The sequence below is a fragment of the Ovis canadensis genome, chromosome X (assembly GCF_042477335.2).
Source record: "Ovis canadensis isolate MfBH-ARS-UI-01 breed Bighorn chromosome X, ARS-UI_OviCan_v2, whole genome shotgun sequence".
In the NCBI taxonomy this organism is placed as follows: Eukaryota; Metazoa; Chordata; class Mammalia; order Artiodactyla; family Bovidae; genus Ovis; species Ovis canadensis.
This window is the reverse complement of record NC_091727.1, coordinates 38141462-38162331: the sequence shown is the minus strand read 5'-3', so window position 1 is coordinate 38162331 and position 20870 is coordinate 38141462. Positions and strand designations below refer to the sequence as shown.

At 45.7% G+C, this 20870-nt stretch overlaps 1 protein-coding gene and 1 pseudogene across 1 annotated transcript; both read right to left on the bottom strand.

Moving 5' to 3' along the window:
• Positions 1-27: 27 nt before the first annotated feature.
• Positions 28-20631, bottom strand: LOC138930697 (uncharacterized). The gene is made up of 2 exons (XM_070291177.1): positions 19594-20631; positions 28-894 (listed from the first exon to the last, which is right to left on the bottom strand). Exons 1-2 carry the CDS (start codon positions 20629-20631, stop codon positions 757-759), a joined length of 1176 nt encoding a protein of 391 aa, XP_070147278.1. The 3' UTR covers positions 28-756.
• On the bottom strand, positions 159-710 carry LOC138930698 (ferritin heavy chain pseudogene; annotated as a pseudogene).
• Positions 20632-20870: the final 239 nt, after the last annotated feature.

Sequence of the window (20870 nt, the reverse complement as noted above, 5' to 3'; positions counted from 1 at the left end):
TTTGCATGTATGAATCAACAAGGGACCTTTGTTTCTTTCGGAAGCGATTTATTGGAAGAACTGGCAACACTGAAAGAAGGAAAACTTAAATGAACTTATTCTGCAAGGGCAATACTGCAGTCTGCATGGCAGGACTCGGGGGAAAGTCCAGTCCAGGCTCAGTCCTTCTTGTCGCCGTCACCCAGGCTGAGCTTGTCAAAGAAGTACTCTGCCAGGGCACATTCTGGGACCCCCACGTTGCTCAGGTTGCCGAGTTGGTTCCCCAGCTCCTTCATGGACTCGACCTGCTGGTCCAGGGAGCCGGTCCCCAGGAAGTGGCACAGGTGGGTGTCACTGCTGTTGGTGGCCAGCTGGTGCAGGTCGAGCAGGCTCTGGTTGACGCTCTTCTCCAGGTGCAGGGTGTCTTGGATGGCCTGGAGTGTGCTCTCCCACTGTTGAGTCTCAGGCTTTCTGATGTCAACGAAGCAGATGCGGCCCCCACGCTGGATCTGCAGGAACATCAGGCTCTGGGCTGTCTTGCTGTGCTCGAGGGAGCGGAGCAGGAAGAAGCGGGAGAAACGCTTCAAGGCCACATCATCATGGTCGAGGTAGAAGGCCACGGCCAGGCACTGGAAGGAGGCGTGGAACTCGAGGGTGGCGAGGCTGTTGAGTGCGGCCTCACACTCGGGGCGGTAGTTCTGACGCACCTGTGAGGGCGATGTGGGAAGCATGGCGGGCCACTCCCCATCCCAGGGAATGGCGGCTGGGACCAGGTGTTTATGGGGCAGGAATCGGCGGGGGCGGGGGCAGGGGCGCGGGCGCCAGCGGTCTTCTCGGAACCTTCCCATGGCGGACGCGATGTGGGCGGCCGGATGCGGGCTCTGGGCCAAATGGCAGGCATTCTGGGTGCGGGCTCTGGAATGGGCAGATAATGGGGTCTGTTGGGCGGGGTCAGCGCCTGGGCTTGTGATTGGTTAAGGAAGAGGTCACGTGTGTGGGTGGGATCTGTGGGCAGGGCGAGACCACTGTTTATCAAAGCCAGGGTGAGGCAGAGCCACTTTGAGCTGAGTAGTTCACATCCACAAAGTTTTATTTATTTATTTTAATATAAGTTTATTTAATTGGAGGCTATTTGCTTTACAGTACTGTATTGGTTTTGCCATACATCGACATGAATCTGCCACGAGTGTACTCCTGTTCCCCATCCTCAATCCCCCTCCCACCTCTCTCCCTATACCCTCCATCTGGGTCATCCCAGTGCACCAGCCCTGAGCATCCTGTATCATGCTTCCAACCTGGACTGGCAATCTGTTTCACATATGATAATATATATGCTTCAATACCATTCTCCCAAATCATCCCACCCTTGCCCTCTCCCACAGAGTCCAAAAGAATGTTCTATACATCTGTGTCTCTCTTGCTGTCTCGCACACAGGGTTATCATTGCCATCTTTCTACATGCCATATATATGCATTAGTATACTGTATTGGTGTTTTTCTTTCTGGCCTACTTCACTCTGTATAATAGGCTCCAGTTTCATCCACCTCATTAGAACTGATAAAAATGTATTCTTTTTAATGGCAGAGTTATACTCCATTGTGTATATGTACCACAGCTTTCTTATCTGTTCGTCTGTTGATGGACATCTAGGTTGCTATTGTAAACGGTTCTGCGATGAACACTGGGGTACACGTGTGTCTTTCAATTCTGGTTTCCTTGGTGTGTATGCCCAGCAGTGGGATTGCTGGGTCATAAGGCAGTTCTATTTCTAATTTTTTTAAGGAATCTCCACACTGTTCTCCATAGTGGCTGTACTAGTTTGCATTCCCACCCAACAGTGTAAGAGGGTTCCCTTTTCTCCACACCCTCTCCAGCATTTATTGCTTGTGGACTTTTGGATAGCAGGCATTCTGACTGGTGTGAAATGGTACCTCATTGTGGTTTTGATTTGCATTTCTCTGATAATGAGTGATGTTGACCATCTTTTCATGTGTTTGCTAGCCATCTGTATGTCTTCTTTGGAGAAATATCTGTTTAGTTCTTTGGCCCATTTTTTGATTGGGTCGTTTATTTTTCTGGAATTGAGCTGCAGGAGTTGCTTGCATATTTTTGAGACTAATTCTTTGTCAGTTGCTTCATTTGCTATTATTTTCTCCCATTCTGAAGGGTGCCTTTCACCTTGCTTATAGTTTCCTTTGTTGTGAAGAACCTTTTAATTTTAATTAGGTCCCATCTGTTTATTTTTGCTTTTATTTCCAATATTCTGGGAGGTGAGTCATAGAGGATCCTGCTGTGATTTATGTTGGAGAGTGTTTTGCCTATGTTCTCCTCTAGGAGTTTTATAGTTTCTGGTCTTACATTTAGATCTTTAATCCACTTTGAGTTTATTTTCGTGTATGGTGTTAGAAAGTGTTCTAGTTTCATCTTTTACAAGTGGTTGACCAGTTTTCCCAGCACCACTTGTTAAAGAGATTCTCTTTTCTCCATTGTATATTCTTGCCTCCTTTGTCAAAGATAAGGTGTCCATAGGTGCGTGGACTTATCTCTGGGCTTTCTATTTTGTTCCATTGATCTATATTTCTGTCTTTGTGCCAGTACCATACTGTCTTGATGACTGTTGCTCTGTAGTAGAGCCTGAAGTCAGGCAGGTTAACTCCTCCAGTTCCATTCTTCTTTCTCAAGATTGCTTTGGCTATTTGAGGTTTTTTGGATTTCCATACAATTTGTGAAATTATTTGTTCTAGCTTGGTGAAAAATACCATTGGTAGCTTGATAGGGGTTGCATTGAATCTATAGATTGCTTTGGGTAGTATACTCACTTTCACTGTATTGTTTCTTCCAATCCATGAACACAGTATATTTCTCCATCTATTAGCATCCTCTTTGATTTCTTTCACCAGTGTTTTATAGTTTTCTATATATAGGTCTTTTGTTTTTAGGTAGATATATCCCTTAAGTATTTTATTCTTTTCGTTGCAATGGTGAATGGAATTGTTTCCTTTATTTCTCTTTCTGTTTTCTCATTGTTAGTGTATAGGAATACAAGGGATTTCTGTGTGTTGATTTTATATAGTGCAAATTTACTATATTCATTGGTTCGCTCTAGGAATTTTCTGGTGGAGTCTTTAGGGTTTTCTATGTAGAGGATCATGTCCTCTGCAAACAGTGAGAGCTTTACTTCTTCTTTTCCAATCTGGATTCCTTTTATTTCTTTTTCTGCTCTGATTGCTGTGGCCAAAACTTCCAAAACTATGTTGAATAGTAGTGGTGAGAGTGGGCACCCTTGTCTTGGTCCTGACTTAAGGGGAAATGCTTTCAATTTTTCATCATTGAGGATAATGTTTGCTGTGGGTTTGTCATATATAGCTTTTATTATGTTGAGGTATGTTCCTTTTATTACTGCTTTCTGGAGGGTTTTTATCATAAATGGATGTTGAATTTTGTCCAAGGCTTTCACCGCATCTATTGAGATAATCATATGGCTTTTATTTTTCAATTTTTTAATTGTGTGTTACATTGATTTGGGCTTCCTTGGTGGCTCAGAGGTTAAAGCATCTGCCTGCAATATGGGAGACCTTGGTTCGTTCCCTGGTTCGGGAAGATCCTGTGGAGAAGAAAATAGCAACCCACTCCAGTATTCTTGCCTGGAGAATCCCATGGTTGGAGGAGCCTGGTAGGGTGCAGTCCATGGGGTCGCAAAGAGTTGGACACAACTGAGCAGCTTCCCTCATTCACTCACTCACATTGATTCATTTGTGGAATTTGAAGAATCCTTGCATCCTTGGGATAAGGCCCACTTGGTCATGATGTATGATCTTTTTAATGTGTTGTTAGATTCTGATTGCTAGAATTTTGTTAAGGATTTTTGCATCTGTGTTCATCAGTGATATTGGCCTGTAGTTTCCTTTTTCTGTGGCATCTTTGTCAGGTTTTGGTATTAGGGTGATGGTGGCCTCATAGAATGAGTTTGGAAGTTGACCTTCCTCTGCAATTTTCTGGAAGAGTTTGAATAGCATAGGTGTTAGCTCTTTAGTTTTTGGTAGAATTCAGCTGTGAACCCATCTGGACATAGGCTTTTGTTTGCTGGAAGCTTTCTGATTACAGTTTCAATTTCTGTGCTTGTGATGGGTCTGTTCAGATTTTTTATTTCTTCCTGGTTCAGTTTTGGAAAGTTGTACTTTCCTAAGAATTTGCCCATTTCTTCCAAGTTGTCCATTTTATTGGCATATAATTGCTGATAGTAGTCTCTTATGATCCTTTGTATTTCTGTGTTGTCTGTTGTGATCTCTCCATTTTCATTTCTAATTTTATTGATTTGATTTTTCTCCCCTTTTTTCCTTGATGAGTCTGATTAATGGTTTGTCAATTTTATTTATCCTCTCAAAGAACCAGCTTTTGGCTTTGTTGATTTTTGCTATGGTTTCTTTTTTTTTTTTCTTTTGCATTTATTTCTGCCCTAATTTTTAAGATTTCTTTCCTTCTAGTAACCCTGGGGTTCTTCATTTTTTCCTTTTCTAGTTGCTTTAGGTGTAGAGTTAGGTGATTTATTTGACTTTTTTCTTGTTTCTAAAGGTATGCCTGTATTGCTATGAACCTTCCCCTGAGCACTGCTTTTACAGTGTCCCACAGGTTTTGGGTTGTTGTGTTTTCATTTTCATTCGTTTCTATGCATATTTTGATTTCTTTTATGATTTGTTGGTTATTCAGCAGCGTGTTTTTCAGCCTCCATTTGTTGGAATTTTTAATAGTTTTTCTCCTGTAATTGAGATCTAATCTTACTGCATTGTGGTCAGAAAAGATGCTTGGAATGATTTCAATTTTTTTTTAATTTACCAAAGCTATATTTATTGCCCAGGATGAGATCTATCCTGGAGAAGGTTCCGTGTGCGCTTGGGAAAAAGGTGAAATTCATTGTTTTGGGGTGAAATGTCCTATGGATATCAATTCTGGTCTATTGTATCACTTAAAGTTTGTGTTTCCTTGTTAATTTTCTGTTTAGTTGATCTATCCATAGGTGTGAGTGGAGTATTAAAGTCTCCCACCATTATTGTGTTATTGTTAATTTCCCCTTTCATACTTGTTAGCATTTATCTTACATATTGTGGTGCTCCTATGTTGTTCAGTTCAGTTCAGTCACTCAGTCGGGTCTGACTCTTTGCGACCCCATGAATCACAGCACGCCAGACCTCCCTGTCCATCACCAACTCCCAGAGTTCACACAGACTCACATCCATCGAGTCCGTGATGCCATCCAGCCATCTCATCCTCAGTCGTCCACTTCTCTTACTGCCCCCAATCCCTCCCAGCATCAGAGTCTTTTCCAATGAGTCAATGCTTCGCATGAATTAGCCAAAATACTGGAGTTTCAGCTTTAGCATCATTCCTTCCAAAGAAATCCCAGGGTTGATCTCCTTCAGAATGGACTGGTTGGATCTCCTTGCAGTCCAAGGGACTCTCTTGAGTCTTCTCCAACACCACAGTTCAAAAGCATCAATTATTTGGCACTCAGCCTTCTTCACAGTCCAACTCTCACATCCATACATGACCACTGGAAAAACCATAGCCTTGACTAGGCGGACCTTAGTCGGCAAAGTAACGTCTCTGCTTTTGAATATACTGTCTAGGTTGGTCATAACCTTTCTTCCAAGGAGTAAGCATCTTTTAATTTCATGGCTGCAGTCACCATCTGCAGTGATTTTGGAGCCCCCCAAAATAAAGTGTGACACTGTTTCCACTGTTTCCCCATCTATTTCCCATGAAGTGATGGGACTTGATGCCATGATCTTTGTTTTCTGAATGTTGAGCTTTAAGCCAACTTTTCGCTCTCCTCTTTCACTTTCATCAAGAGGCTTTTTAGCTCCTCTTCACTTTCTGCCATAAGGGTGGTGTCATCTGCATATCTGAGGTTATTGATATTTCTCCCGGCAATCTTGATTCCAGCTTGTGTTTCTTCCAGTCCAGCGTTTCTCATGATGTACCCTGCATAGAAATTAAATAAGCAGGGTGACAATATACAGCCTCACGTACTCCTTTTCCTATTTGGAACCAGTCTGTTGTTCCATGTCCAGTTCTAACTGTTGCTTCCCGACCTGCATATATATTTATAATTGATATATCTTTTTCTAGGATTGATCCTTTGATCATTATGTAGTGTTCTTCTTTTTCTCTTTTCACAGCCTTTGTTTTAAAGTCTATTTTATCTGAGTATTGCTACTCCTGCTTTCTTTTGGTCTATTTGTGTGGAATAGCTTTTTCCAGCCCTTCACTTTCAGTCTGTATGTGTCCCTTGTTTCGAGGTGGATCTCTTGTAGAGAACATATATATGGGTCTTGTTTTTGTATCCAATCAGCCAGTCTTTGTCTGTTGGTTGGAGCTTTCAACCCATTTACATTTAAGGTAATTATTGATAAGTATGATCCTGTTGCCATTTACTTTATTGTTTTGGGTTCGAGTTTGTACACCCTTTCTGTGTTTCCTGTCTAGAGAAGATCCTTTAGCATTTGTTGGATAGCTGGTTTCGTGGTGCTGAATTCTCTCAGCTTTTGCTTGTCTGTAAAGATTTTGATTTCTCCCTCATACGTGAATGAGATCCTTCCTGGGTACAGTAATCTGGGCTGTAGGTTATTTTCTTTTATCACTTTAAGTATGTCCTGCCATTCCCTCCTGGCCTGAAGAGTTTCTATTGAAAGATTAGCTGTTATCCTTATGGGAATCCCCTTGTGTGTTATTGGTTGTTTTTCCCTTGCTGCTTTTAATATTTATTCTTTGTTAATTTGATTAATATGTGTCTTGAGGTGTTTTGCCTTGGGTTTATCCTGTTTGGGACTCACTGGGTTTCTTCGACTTGGTTGATTATTTCCTTCCCCATTTTAGGGAAGTTTTCAACTATTATCTCAAGTATTTTCTCATAGTCTTTCTTTTTGTCTTCTTCATCTGGGATTCCTATGATTCGAATATTGGGGCATTTAACATTGTCCCAGAGTCTCTGAGATTGTGCTCATTTCTTTTAATTCGTTTTTCTTTTTTCCTCTCTTGTTTCATTTATTTCTACCATTCTATCTTCTACCTCACCAATCCTATCTTCTGCCTCCGTTATTCTACTGTTGGTTGCCTCCAGAGTGTTTTTTATCTCATTTATTGCATTTTTCATTATATATTGACTCTTTTTTATTTCTTCTAGGTCATTGTTAAACTTTTCTTGCATCTTCTCAATCCTTGTCTCCAGGCTATTTATCTGTAACTCCATTTTGTTTTCAAGATTTTGGATCATTTTCACTATCATTATTTGGAATTCTTTATCTGATAGATTCCCTATCTCTTCCTCTTTGGTTTTGTTTGGTTTGGTGGGCATTCATCCTGTTCCTTTACCTGCTGGGTATTCTGCCTCTTCATCTTGTTTATATTGCTGTGTTTGGGGTGGACTTTCCGTATTCTGGCAGTTTGTGGAGTTTCCTTGCTGTGCGTGCGGTTGGACAGGTGGCTTGTCAAGGTTTCCTGGTTAGTGAAGCTTGTGTCAGTGTTCTGGTGGTTGGAGCTGGATTTCTTCTCCCTGGAGTGCAATGAAGTGTCTAGTAATGAGTTATGAGATGTTAGTGGGTTTAGCGTGTCTTTGGGCTGCCTGTAAATTGAAGCTCAGGGCTACGTTCCTGTGTTGCTGGAGAATTTGCATGGTATATCTTGCTCTGGATCTTGTTGGCCCTTGGGTGGTGCTTGGTTTCAGTGTAGGTATGGAGGCTTTTGATGAGCTCCTATCGATTAATGTTCCCTGGAGTCAGGAGTTCTCTGGTATTCTCAGGATTTGGACTTAGCCCCCTGCCTCTGGTTTTCAGTCTTATTCCTACAGTAACCTGAAGACTTCTCCATCTGTCACTTCCAGGGTGGTTCCTTCTGTTTTAGGTTCTGCTGTTTGCTGGTCTCTTCAGTGTCTAATTTCCGCCCTGACACAAGGGGGCCATGCTAGACACTTTTTTAGGGTCACTTGTTCAGTCGTGCCGTGGGAAGGGAGGAATGCTGCAAACAAATAACCCTGGCGTCTGTGGGGAGTGCTCCCAGTGTCTCAGGCACACTGGGTTTGCCCCCACTCACAGCATGTGTGCTTTCCCTGTCTACACTGCTTAGGCTCGAGGTTGCTCTGTCAGGAACTGTCTGAGGCCAGCCCTGGGTTATATGCACATCCCAGGTCTAAGCCACTCAGCTTCGGGTACTCCTCACAGGCGCAGACTTGGTTGGCTTGTGTTTTGTGTCCTTCCCAGGTCCGAGCAGCTTGGGCGACCAGGTGTTTGGCGAGGGTTGTCACTGTGACTTATCGCCTCCCCTGGTCCCTATGCTCAGTTTTCTGGGTGTACAACCAGCGCACCTTCTCAGGCAGATGTTGACCGTCCAGAATCGAAAGAAGTCTTGGTTAGCAATGAAGCCTGCTTTCAGTTTGGTAGATAATGCCTCTCTGGGGGCACAGTTGCCCCCTTCAGGATCTGGGAGCCCTCACTTGCCTGTCTGTGGTGGGGAACGGGCCAGTCCGCAGCCGGCTATCTCTGCTAAGTCTTTTATTCTGTGAGCAGGCCTGGCATTGTCTTTCAGTTCAGTTCAGTTGCTCAGTCGTGTCCGACTCTTTGCGACCCCATGAATTGTAGCAAGCCAGGCCTCCCTGTCCATCACCACCTCCTGGAGTTCACTCAGACTCGCGTCCATCGAGTCAGTGATGCCATCCAGCCATCTCATCCTGGATCATCCCCTTCTCCTACCGCCCCCAATCCCTCCCAGCATCAGAGTCTTTTCCAATGAGTCAACACTTCGCATGAGGTGGCCAAAGTACTGGAGTTTCAGCTTTAGCATCATTCCTTCCAAAGAAATCCCAGGGTTGATCTCCTTCAGAATGGACTGGTTGGATCTCCTTGCAGTCCAAGGGATTCTCAAGAGTCTTCTCTGACACCACAGTTCAAAAGCATCAATTATTTGGTGCTCAGCCTTCTTCACAGTCCAACTCTCACATCCATACATGACCACTGGAAAAACCATAGCCTTGACTAGACGGACCTTAGTCGGCAAAGTAATGTCTCTGCTTTTGAATATGCTATCTAGGTTCGTCATAACCTTTCTTCCAAGGAGTAAGTGTCTTTTAATTTCATGGCTGTAATCACCATCTGTAGTAATTTTGGAGCCCAAAAAGATAAAGTGTGACACTGTTTCCACTGTTTCCCCATCTATTTCCCATGAAGTGATGGGACCAGATGCCATGATCTTTGTTTTCTGAATGTTGAGCTTTAAGCCAACTTGTTCACTCTCCTCTTTCACTTTCATCAAGAGGCTTTTTAGCTCCTCTTCACTTTCTGCCATAAGGATGGTGTCATCTGCATATCTGAGGTTATTGATATTTCTCGCGACAGTCTTGATTCCAGCTTGTGTTTCTTCCAGTCCAGCGTTTCTCATGATGTACTCTGCATAGAAGTTAAATAAGCAGGGTGACAATATACAGCCTTGATGTACTCCTTTTCCTATTTGGAACCAGTCTGTTGTTCCATGTCCAGTTCTAACTGTTGCTTCCTGACCTGCATACAGATTTCTCAAGAGGCAGGTTAGGTGGTGTGTTATTCCCAACTCTTTCAGAATTTTCCACAGTTTATTGTGATCCACATAGTCAAAGGCTTTGGCATAGTCAATAAAGCAGAAAGAGATGTTTTTCTGGAACTCTCTTGCTTTTTCGATGATCCAGCGGATGTTGGCAATTTGATCTCTGGTTCCTCTGCCTTTTCTAAAACCAGCTTGAACATCAGGGAGTTCACGGTTCACATATTGCTGAAGCCTGGCTTAGAGAATTTTGAGCATTACATTACTAGCGTGTGAGATGAGTGCAATTGTGTGGTAGCTTGAGCATTCTTTGGCATTGCCTTTCTTTGGAATTGGAATGAAAACTTACCTTTTCCAGTCCTGTGGGCAGTGCTGAATTTTCCAAATTTGCTGGCATATTGAGTGCAGCACTTTCACAGCATCATCTTTCAGGAATTGAAATAGCTCCACTGGAATGCCATCACCTCCACTAGCTTTGTTCATAGTGATGCTTTCTACGGCCCACTTGACTTTACATTCCAGGATGTCTGGCTCTAGATTAGTGATCACATCATCATGGTTATCTGGGTCATGAAGATCTTTTCTGTACAGTTCTTCTGTGTATTCTTGCCACCTCTTCTTAATATCTTCTGCTTCTGTTAGGTCCATACGATTTCTGTCCTTTATCGAGCCCATCTTTGCGAGAAATGTTCCCTTGGTATCTCTAATTTTTTTGAAGAGATCTCTAGTCTTTCCCATTCTGTTCTTTCCCTCTATTTCTTTGCATTGATCACTGAAGAAGGCTTTCTTATCTCTTCTTGCTATTCTCTGGAACTCTGCATTCAGATGCTTATATCTTTCCTTTTCTCCTCTGCTTTTTGCCTTTATTCTTTTCACAGCTATTTGTAAGGCCTCCCCAGACAGCCATTTTGCTTTTTTGCATTTCTTTTCCATGGGGATGGTCTTGATCCTTGTCTCCTGTACAATGTCACGAACCTCCGTCCATAGTTCATCAGGCACTGTATGTATCAGATCTAAGCCCTTAAATCTATTTCTCACTTCCACTGTGGAGTTATAAGGGATATGATTTAGGTCATACCTGAATGGTCTAGCGGTTTTCCCTACTTTCTTCAATTTGAGTCTGAATTTAGCAATAAGGAGTTCATGATCTGAGCCACAGTCAGCTCCTGGTCTTATTTTTGTTGACTGTATAGAGCTTCTCCATCTTTGGCTGGAAAGAATATAATCAATCTAATTTCGGTGTTGACCAGCTGGTGATGTCCATGTGTAGAGTCTTCTCTTGTGTTGTTTGAAGAGGGTGTTTGCTATGACCAGTGCATTTTCTTGGCAAAACTCTATTATTCTTTGCCCTGCTTCATTCCACATTCCAAGGCCAAATTTTCCTGTTACTCCAGGTGTTTCTTGACTTCCTACTTTTGCATTTCAGTCCCCTATAATGAAAAGGACATCTTTTTTGGGCGTGAGTTCTAAAAGGTCTTGTAGGCCTTCATAAAACCGTTCAACTTCAGCTTCTTCAGCATTACTGGTTGGGGCATAGACTTGGATTACTGTGATATTGAATGGTTTGCCCTGGGGACGAACAGAGATCATTCTGTCATTTTTGAGATTGCATCCAAGTACTGCATTTCAGACTCTTTTGTTGACCATGATGGCTACTCCATTTCTTCTGAGGGATTCCTGCCCACAGTAGTAGATATAATGGTCATCTGAGTTAAATTCACCTATTCCAGTCCATTTTAGTTTGCTGATTCCTAGAATGTTGACGTTCAGTCTTGCCATCTCTTATTTGACCACTTCCAATTTGCCTTGATTCATGGACCTGACATTCCAGGTTCCTATGCAATATTGCTCTTTACAGCATCGGACCTTGCTTCTATCACCAGTCACATCCACAGCTGGGTATTGTTTTTGCTTTGGCTCCATCCCTTCATTCTTTCTGGAGTTATTTCTCCACTGATCTCCAGTAGCATATTGGGCACCTACTGACCTGGGGAGTTCCTCTTTCAGTATCCTATCATTTTGCCTTGTCATACTGTTCATGGGGTTCTCAAGGCAAGAATACTGAAGTGGTTTGCCATTCCTTTCTCCAGTGGACCACATTCTGTCAGACCTCTCCACCATGACCCACCCGTCTTGCGTTGCCCCACGGGCATGGTTGGTTTCATTGAGTTAGACAAGGCTGTGGTCCTAGTGTGATTAAATTGACTAGTTTTCTGTGAGTATGGTTTCAGTGTGTCTGCCCTCTGACGCCCTCTTGCAACACCTACCATCTTGCTTGGGTTTCTCTCACCTTGGGCATGGGGTATCTCTTCATGGCTGCTCCAGCAAAGCACAGCCACTGCTCCTTACCTTGGACGAGGGGTATCTATCTCCTTATCGCCATCCTTCTTGACCTTCAACGTGGAATGGCATTGTCTTAGGTTAGGGCTTTTCACCAGGTAGCTATCCCACAGTCTGGTTTGCTATCTCAAGTTAGTTCCCTCAGATTGCCCTCTGGGCATTCAGGTCTGGTCCTCACTCTAAGCAATGCAGCCCACGCCTTCCTGCCCAGCCCCCGCTTGCTAGTGGCGAATGCAAGCATCTGAGCTGCTTCTCTGCTGGGAGTTAATGTTGGGCATGGAATCTGTGGGTTTTCATTATTTATTTACTTTTCCTCCCGGTTATGTTGCCCTCTGTGGTTCCAGGGCTCGCCACAGACTTGCCAGTGAGAGTGTGTTTCCTGGTGTTTGGAAACTTCTCTGTTTTTTAAGACTCTCTTCCTGGGACAGATCTCCATCCCTACCTCTTTTGTCTCTCTTTTTATCTTTTATATTTTTTCCTATCTCCTTTTGAAAACAATGGGCTGCTTTTCTAGGTGCCTGATGTCCTCTGCTGGCATTCAGAAGTTGTTTTGTGGAATTTACTCAGCATTCAAATGTTCTTTTGATGAATTTGTGGTGGAGAAAGTGTTCTCCCCATCTTGTTCCTCCGCCATTTTAGGACCGCCTCCCACAAAGTTTTAAATTTTGCTGTAATACTTTTTTTCCCAAGGACTTTCTCTTATTCTCTAACTGATCCCTTTTATAGCACCCTGTTCCCATTTTATAAACCCACTGTCATTTTTACAGTTCTGAGAATATGAATTTGGACTTTTTGTAATGTTCTCTTCTGTTTCCTGTAGTATATGTCTTTATCTCCAGAAATCGTTCTGTTTATTCATCATGATCTCTTTCACTTCCATCAAATATCTGGTAAACATTTGTCCATCCATATTTGGGAGTAAAGGACTCAGGTTCAATCCCTGCATCTGAAAGATCCTCTGGAGAAGGGAATGGCTACCCAATCCAGTATTCTTGTCTGGAGAATCCCATGGACAGAGCAGCCTAGCGAGCTACAGTCCATAAGGTCACAAAGAGTCAGACAGGACTGAGTGACTAACAGTACACTCCTAAGTTTGGATTACTTGGCATTTAATAAAGGTGGTTCTCAGAGGCTTTCTACTTCACATGCCTCTTTAAAGCTATTGCTTTTTCAGTTCCGATACTTGGCACTGGGCTGGAGTCTTCCTCCTACTGGGTCAGTGGTCTTGGCTCTTCCTGGCCTCCCCTCAAGCATCTGCTCTTACCTTTTGTAGAATTTCTTCAGGGATTTCTGGTTGAAGTTTGTCTCTCCATTGTCATAGCACAACTTGGAGGGTGCAGGCTTTGACCTAGGAGTACTTTAGCATCTACTTTTTCTGGTGAGAAAATCACTTGGGCATTTAAGTTTAAATCTTCCCACAGTAAGGAAATAGAGCATTCAGGCAGATACAGAAAGCTGTGCCATATGTATGCTTTTTTTCCCTCAATTATATAAGATCTGAGGTAGAAAATGTAGAGTGTATATGTACGAATGCCCTGGGTTGACTGTGATCATCTATCTGCTCCTGGAACTTGTTTCAGTGGGTATTTCCCTGCCTGTGGCTGAGGACCCCCTGTGTCAAATTTAGTACCCTGGTGGGTTCAAGGATGGGGAGACCAATCCTTTTGGCCTCTCTGGTGAGGCAGGGTACAGGGGCATGGGTGAATTTGTGGCCTTCAGAGGAGTGTTGATGGAAGCTCTGAACTTTGTGGAGGGCTTCTCACTTTTTATGGTGGGGGAAGCATGGGAATCACTGAAGGAGGAGCCAGATGGATTCAGACAGGATCATCATTAAGCTCTGACCCAAGTGAGGCAGGCATTTTCTGAGGTTTAGTCTTCTCCCTGAACCATACCTTCCTTCTCTTCTGCAAATTTGTATTCTTCTGAATAACTTAGAAAAACCGGTTGAGGTCAGATATTGTGAACCCACTCCTTGTACCTGCCTACTCTTGATCTGAGGGGAGTTGATAACGCCAGTGCCAGGCAGAGCTAATGGGAGGACCACCAAGAGTTCTCCATCTGGGGGTACGTCCTCTGAAGAAAGGCAGGCCCTTCGTGAAGCCAGAGCTCATAGGTTGGCGGACCATTTCCACCACTGTATGGCTCAAGCTAGTTGACTTTTATGCCAGCAAAACCACGAAGGGCTGCCCACAAGTGCCAGTAGGAAATGCCTGCCTCCTCTTCCCAACCTTCATGGATGGGGCTCAACCTGCAGTCTTCTGAGAAATGTGAGGTCTGGGTGATGTGGGAAATTTGGTGGCTCCTGGAGAAACATTGCTTTCATGGGTGCTGCAGGGAAGCAGCAGGGTTTGCCAGTCTTGGCTCACAGTACACTTTGTCTCTTGGTAGGAAAAATCAAGGCACACGAGAGACTTGCCCAACCGCTCTCCACTTTTGTGCTGGTTCTGAAGGGTTAGCCAGCCCCTCTGAGAATGGATGTTTTCAGGGACAGAGACCAGACAACGCCAAAGTCAAAGGCTTAGTCAGTATCCCAGGTTTCACACCCAAGAGCTGAGAACAGTCTATGGAGTGTCCTGTCTTAAAAAAATGGCCTCCTTCATTCCCTGCCCCCACCCTAAACAGTCTAAGAGGTTTAAGAGAGGAAGCCAGAGCCTAGTTTAATTTCTGGAGCAAAAGCAGCAGTGACTGTGCACAGTTTGGCTGTAAGAACTTCCTGGAGAAGCCACGGAGGAGAATGGACCATCTCCAGGATGACCAGCTTGGGTTTGAGGGTTCACTTAAGAAATACAGAAAAAGAAGCCATCCCTTAGAGATAGTTGGCACAAATGGTAGCTTGAAAGCCGCACGTGGCACCCAGATGCCAAGGAAGCTGTCCCAGCAGTTCCAAGACTGGAGCCCTTTTGGTCAGAGGCTCCTAATAGTTTTTCCCCTGGTGCTGAGTGGCATGCCTGCCTATCACCGAGGGGCCTGTGAGAGTCCAGGCTCCATCTCACGTGCCACCTTGAAGAACTTACCCAATGAGGAGGAAGGTGAAAGAGGTGATTGTATCACCTGGGAAAAAGTGAAGTGCAGAAGCTCTGATAAAACACAATGGTTAAAGTGTGCGGGTGTCTGTTGGTGTGTCTGTGTCACCGTGTGTGAAACATCAAATGCAAGAAGAGGCTTCCAAGGCCCTTTGCATAACTGCTGTGGAAGACACATTAAGTTTTTACTGTGTTCGCTCCAGTCCTAACACGAGGGTATGCTGAGTTCATTTCGAGGCGTCAGCAGTATTTTCCGGTGCCGCAGGTGATTCCAAGGTGGAGCCATGTTTGACAACTAGGATGCTAAATAATGCTTCTCAAAATCCTGTGTGCAAATTCATTACCTGGGACCTTGTTAAAATGTCAGCTCTGCTTCAGGAAGCCTGGGGTAGCGCTTAAGACTTAGGACTAAAAGTGAAAGTGAAGTTGCTCAGTCGTGTCTGACTCTTTGCGACCCCATGGACTGTAGCCCACCATGCTCCTCCGTCCATGGGATTCTCCAGGCAAGAATATGGAGTGGGTTGCTATTTCCTTCTCCAGGGGAATCTTCCTGACCCAGTGATTGAACCCAGGTCTCCCACATTGCAGGCAGACGCTTTAACCTCTGAGCCACCAGGGAATCCCCCAAAACTTAGGACTACTGAGTATCTAACAGGCTGTCAGGAGAGGTGGCCAGTGCTGATTCCTACAGCACAGTTTGAGGAGGAAGGTGCTCATGCTGGCTGTAGTTGCCTGGGATGTCTGGGTCCTGCCCCTGGGACTCACGTAATTGGTCTGGGATGTGTCTGGGGCAGCCAGCATTTTAAAAGCTCTATAGGCAATTCCAATGTACAGCAAAGCTTGTGACCTCGATGGCAAAGTGCATGGTGATTTATCAAGTTTAATTATTATTTTATCAGCCCTAAGGTGGTCTTCTCTTCCCATTCCACACAGCCTGATTTATTCCTCGTGGGATCAGGGTTACTTCTACATCCCTTCCTATGCTTCCTACCTGTGATGGAAAGAGGAGGCTCAGGCAACCTGAGTTCCAGAAGAAGAGGCAAAAAGGGTTCTGGAGGCTGATTTAATGGAAAAGCTAGTTGAAACAAAATGTCACAGAGGCATTGCCAATAAAACTTGTCACCCGGAAACTTGACTTCAGTCTTGGGCCTGAGTCTGCAGCAGTGAAAAGAGCAATCTGTTCTCCTGATTCCTGATAATCAAGCAGTTATAAAGGATATTTCCCTTTTAATTAGAAGGGTGACAGGATTGGTCAAAATGCAAGAGACTCCCAGTGGTAAAGGAAAGATTAAAAAAAATTTTGCCCAAAGTATACACACCAAAAAGGAACTTAGAACTAGTGTATGATGATGACGATGGTCATGATGAGAAAAGTTGCTTACACAAAGTACTTATTATGTTCCAGCCACTGTTCTAAGCATTAATATATACTAAATGATCTAATCTTTTAAGCAATAGTTTTATGATTCCTATTTTACATCTAAGAAAACTGAGGCACAGAGAATGTAATTAACATGCCCCAATGCCCTCAATTTAGTAAATGGTTAGACTGGGATTTGAACCCAGGCCATCTGTGGGGAAGAATCCATGACACCAAACTGTTTCTCCAAAACAGGAGAGTAAGAAGTACCTTCAGGCTTCCCTGATGACTCAGGGGTAAAGAATCCTTCTGCCAAAGCAGGAGACCTGGGTTTGATCCCTGATACAGGAATATCTCACATTTCGCAGAGCACCTCAGCCTGCGCATCACTACTGAACTGTGCTCTAGAGCTGGCGGACCACAACTGCTGAGCCCATATGCCATAACTACTGAAGTGCCTAAGCTTGCTTGTGGTCAAATTTGTAAGAAAGTAGTGCTCATTTATTCACACATTCAACAAATACTTACTGATACCTTGACAGTAGGAAAGGATTTTTAAGCTCTTAGGGAAACAGGAAAGGATTATTTTAAACATAACATCAAAGACACCACCATAAAGGAAAATACTGGTAAATGGGATGCTATTAGAACTGAGTGATGAAGCAAAGCATCGAAAATATTTCCACCACAACCAAAACAAGGAAAGGTGAGAACCCACATATGTACCAGGTACAATCTTAATGCTTAAGTCCATCAATGAAATGGAAACCCTCTGCTCTTATGGAGTTACTTGTAAGTGAAAAAGACGTAAAGAAAATGAGTTAAATGAAGCAAGAAAAAGGCCTAAGTCAGGGGACAGGTGGCAGTCTTAAATCAAGTGGATAGGGAAGGACTCACTGAGGAGATAACTCAGACAAGGTCAGGGAGCTAACTATAAAAAGAGATAGGGGGAGAGTATTCCAAGCAGAGGGAACAGTGAGTACAAACACCCTGAGAATAAATGCCTGAAACAGCAAGAAGGCCTGTGTGGTTGAAGCAGAGTGAGCAAAAAGTAGAGGAGGTAAGCTGGGGTCAGATCACATGGCGCTTTGTCAGTCATTTTAAAGATCTTGGCTTTAAATGCGAAATGAGCAGCCACTGGAGAAAAGGAAATAGGGAGCCATTGCAGGACGTTGAGCAGGGTAGTGACATAATGAAAAGTGTTTATAAGAAGCCTGGTTTCTCAGAGGTACATGGAATGGCTGGAGTGAGAGAAGCTAGCTGAGAGCACTAATCCCAGTACAGGGTGATTCACTCATTCAACTATTTATTAGGTGGCAGAGATGTGTCAAGTAGGGTGGGGAGGAGTTAAACCAGGGTGATAACCGAGGGCACTGCCAAGAGGAAAGTGAATATAAATGACATTGGAGGGAAAGAAACCCAGGGCAGAATGACAGATTATTCATAGAGAAATGACAGAAGTTCGCAATTCAATTTAATCAAGGTTTATGGATCATCTACCGAGGGCAAAGCCATATGCAGGCTAGGACATGGGGGTGGGGATGGTGCAGAAGACTTGTATTTTCCCCTCAAAGGGCTTCAAGCCTGGCATGCTTAGCCTCTGTCCTTTCATGCCTGAACTTTCTGGATGACCACAGCTGAGGCTGCCACTGAGACTAGCTGATTTGCTCAGGTTGGAGCTTTTCTTTGCTTAAGAAAAAAAAAAAAAACAAAGCAGCCTTAGAACTTGTTCTGTCTCCTGGGAGCAGGGGCCAGAGCACCTCAACTTGATTAGTATAAAAAGATAGATCCAGTTTGGCAGCAGGGCACAAGAGAGGTCTTAAGAAATGTCTTTGTGGATCAGCACTGCAGACTGGCCCTGGGCCACCAGTCTTCAGGCAAGGAGTCCTTCTGATCGGTTGCCACCTGCACATGACCTGATGGTCCTCCCACTCTGCCATTCCATTCTGGAGAAAAGCACAGAAAGGGAAAGCAGCATGTGTAAGGAAAACAACTAGGGGGAGAAATCCCCATAAATTTGAAACCTGCCTGCCACCAGACTGCAAGGTCTGAGGAGTAGATGCAAATATAATGCAAATGATATGGAAATAGCCTGGCGGCCTCCTCAGAGGTTTTCTACAACTGGAAAGGCCCTTGGGAAACTGCTAGCTGGTAACAGTCACTCCGAAGCAGAGTGAACTATTTCAAGACAACTTTGTCACACAACCCTTTGCTTCCCTGCTAGCACAGTGCACAGTATTTAGTAATCTCTCACTTGAATTAACCTCATCTGCTATAAACTAAAAAAAAAAAAAAAAAAATCAAGACCGCCTCGGTAGAGGTTATCTAATTACACTTTAAAAACACTATGTACCTTTGTGTTCAAACGCTTCACTCACCCAAATGGAGCCAAGTTAAATGTGTCACTTCCTCCCTAAACAGTATTTGGCTGCAGTGGGTTATGAATGAAGTGCCTCTCTTTCAGTTCTAGTTACTATGATCCTTTGGAGGACTTTTTTTTCCTCTACACCACATAAACTGGCACTCTCTCTTCTAACATCCATGCGCTGTCTTCAAAGTGAAGCCAGGAAAAAAAAAAAAAAACAAACAAACACATAGTTGTGAAATCCAATTCAATTCAAGGAGCCCCTGGAAAGCTATTCATTAAGAAAACCTGCCCTGTCAAGTATGCTGTCGTCTTGACAATCCTAATGATTCATTTTAAAATGGGGGGGGGGGAGCACTTTCAATGACAATAGTGTAGAATTCTGTCTACATTTATGTAATTAAACGAGGACACTCCCCTCAGAGATGCGTTTTATAGGACCCGTGCAATTTACGGAATAGAAAGCAACACAGGAAGCCCATACAGACCCGGGGGTCGAAGAAACAACTTACCTTCACCTTCATGATGGAAACAATACTAGCACAGATCAGCCCACTCCCAAACTCCTATGACTTTCTAGTACTCTGACATGCGAGGGTACTTCAGCTTTTGACAGGAGGGTTTAAAGGAAGGGAAATCTCTTTCCTTTGGGATATTTAAAAAATCTCACTTGGAAGGACCTCCAGCCAACACCCGGGCAGAGGCATTTGGAGAGATGCCATGTCTCAGTAAAACACAAACAAAGAGCAAAGGCGCGTAATCCCAACCGAGAGACTGAAAGCAGTGGGGGGAGGGCGGGGCGGGGGGAGACGGACAAAAGCAAGGGATAAACCTCAAGAGCCTCAAGAAACCAGAGTGAAAAGAGTAAGAGAGATGGAGAACAGCCTGGGCACAGCTCCCAGAGCCGGGAGCCGGGTAGTTGGGCGGCACGCGCCCCCTGGCGGCCGGGGTGGCCTCTTACCTCCTGGGCGAGTTTCTGCTTGAGCACGAGCGCGGCGCACAGGTAGCCCGCGCGGCCCACGAATAGCTCGTCGGAGCCGCACTCGAGGAAGGAGACGGGCGCGCAGACGGCGCACAGAGCCCGGAACTTGCCCAGCGGCTGCACGTAGTCGGGCCGGCCCAGGGCGTGGTACACGAGCGTGGCCACGGCGTACACGCCCGCGCCCCCGAGCAGGAAGGCGGCGCGGGTGTCGGCGTCCGGCTCGCCCCACTCCTCAGCGCGGGCGCACGCGTCGATGAGGCGCTTGGCCGAGCGCAGGTAGCGCTCCCGGGCCCCGGCGAAGAGCGGGCTCTGCGAGACGTGGTAGAGCATGTAGGCCACCCCGGCCACGCCGCCGTACAGTCCCCACTGGCAGCTGCCGGCCGCGGCCGCCGCCCCCCGGCCCTCCGGGCCGCCCCCGAGCGGGGGCAGCTCCTGGAGGATGCGCTCGATGGTGGCGGTGACCAAGGGCGCCACCGCCTCCTCGCACTGGCCCGCCAGCAGGCTGCCCTGGTAGTCATCGAAGCGATTGGCAAAGCAGCGCTTGGTGTCCATGCTGCTGCCGGTGCCCCCACCAAGGCCGAGCCGGGGTCCGCTGGAGGGCGCGCCCTGCGGTCCCGCGCACCACCTCTCGCTCTTTGAGGCACTCGGATGGCGGTGGATACAGCCGGAATGGAGCGAGGAGGCTGAGACGGGAGGTGACAGGAGGAGGCGGGCGCGAGGAAGCAGCGCGGAGCGGATTGCCAAGTGGGGCACCGGACTGCCGCGAGGCTCCCGAGTGGCCCCGGCGAGCGCGGGGGATGCGCGTCGCGCGCCCCCCTCCCAGAGGCCGCGCCCTCGCCGAACCCGCCCCCTCCTGCGCCGCCGCATCTTGGCTTCCTCGCCAAGGGGCCGAAGTGATCTCCGGCAGGACCCACGCGGGGGCCGCGCCACTCCTCCCGCTCCGCCCCCGACTCCTCCCCTCTCGGCGGAAGGCCAGGGACGCGCGGGACAGCGAGCCGGAAAGCCGAGGCTGGGCATACGCACACCTGGCCGGGAGGTGAAGCCCTCGAGTCTCTCGTGTACTCCGAGGGTCAGCAGATCAGCACCACCTGGAGCCTGTTGAAAATGCAGAGGCTCCGACTTCGCCCCCGCCCCAGTGAATCGCAGTCAGCCTGTTTAGCAAGAGCCCCAGGTGATTCGCATGCACAGGAGAGGTTGAGAAGCCGCGGAACTTGTAGAGGCTTCTGGGAAAAAATGCTGAGCGCCCTCCTGAAAGT

What these genes read in the sequence shown, in the direction of transcription:
- LOC138930697 (XM_070291177.1), bottom strand. Translation starts at nt 20,631, where the DNA reads ATGCCCAGCCTCGGCTTTCCGGCTCGCTGTCCCGCGCGTCCCTGGCCT. An exon ending in AGCAGAAACTCGCCCAGGAG is followed by an intron (nt 895 to 19,593) that starts GTAAGAGGCCAC and finishes TGCCCATTCCAG; the next exon opens with AGCCCGCACCCAGAATGCCT.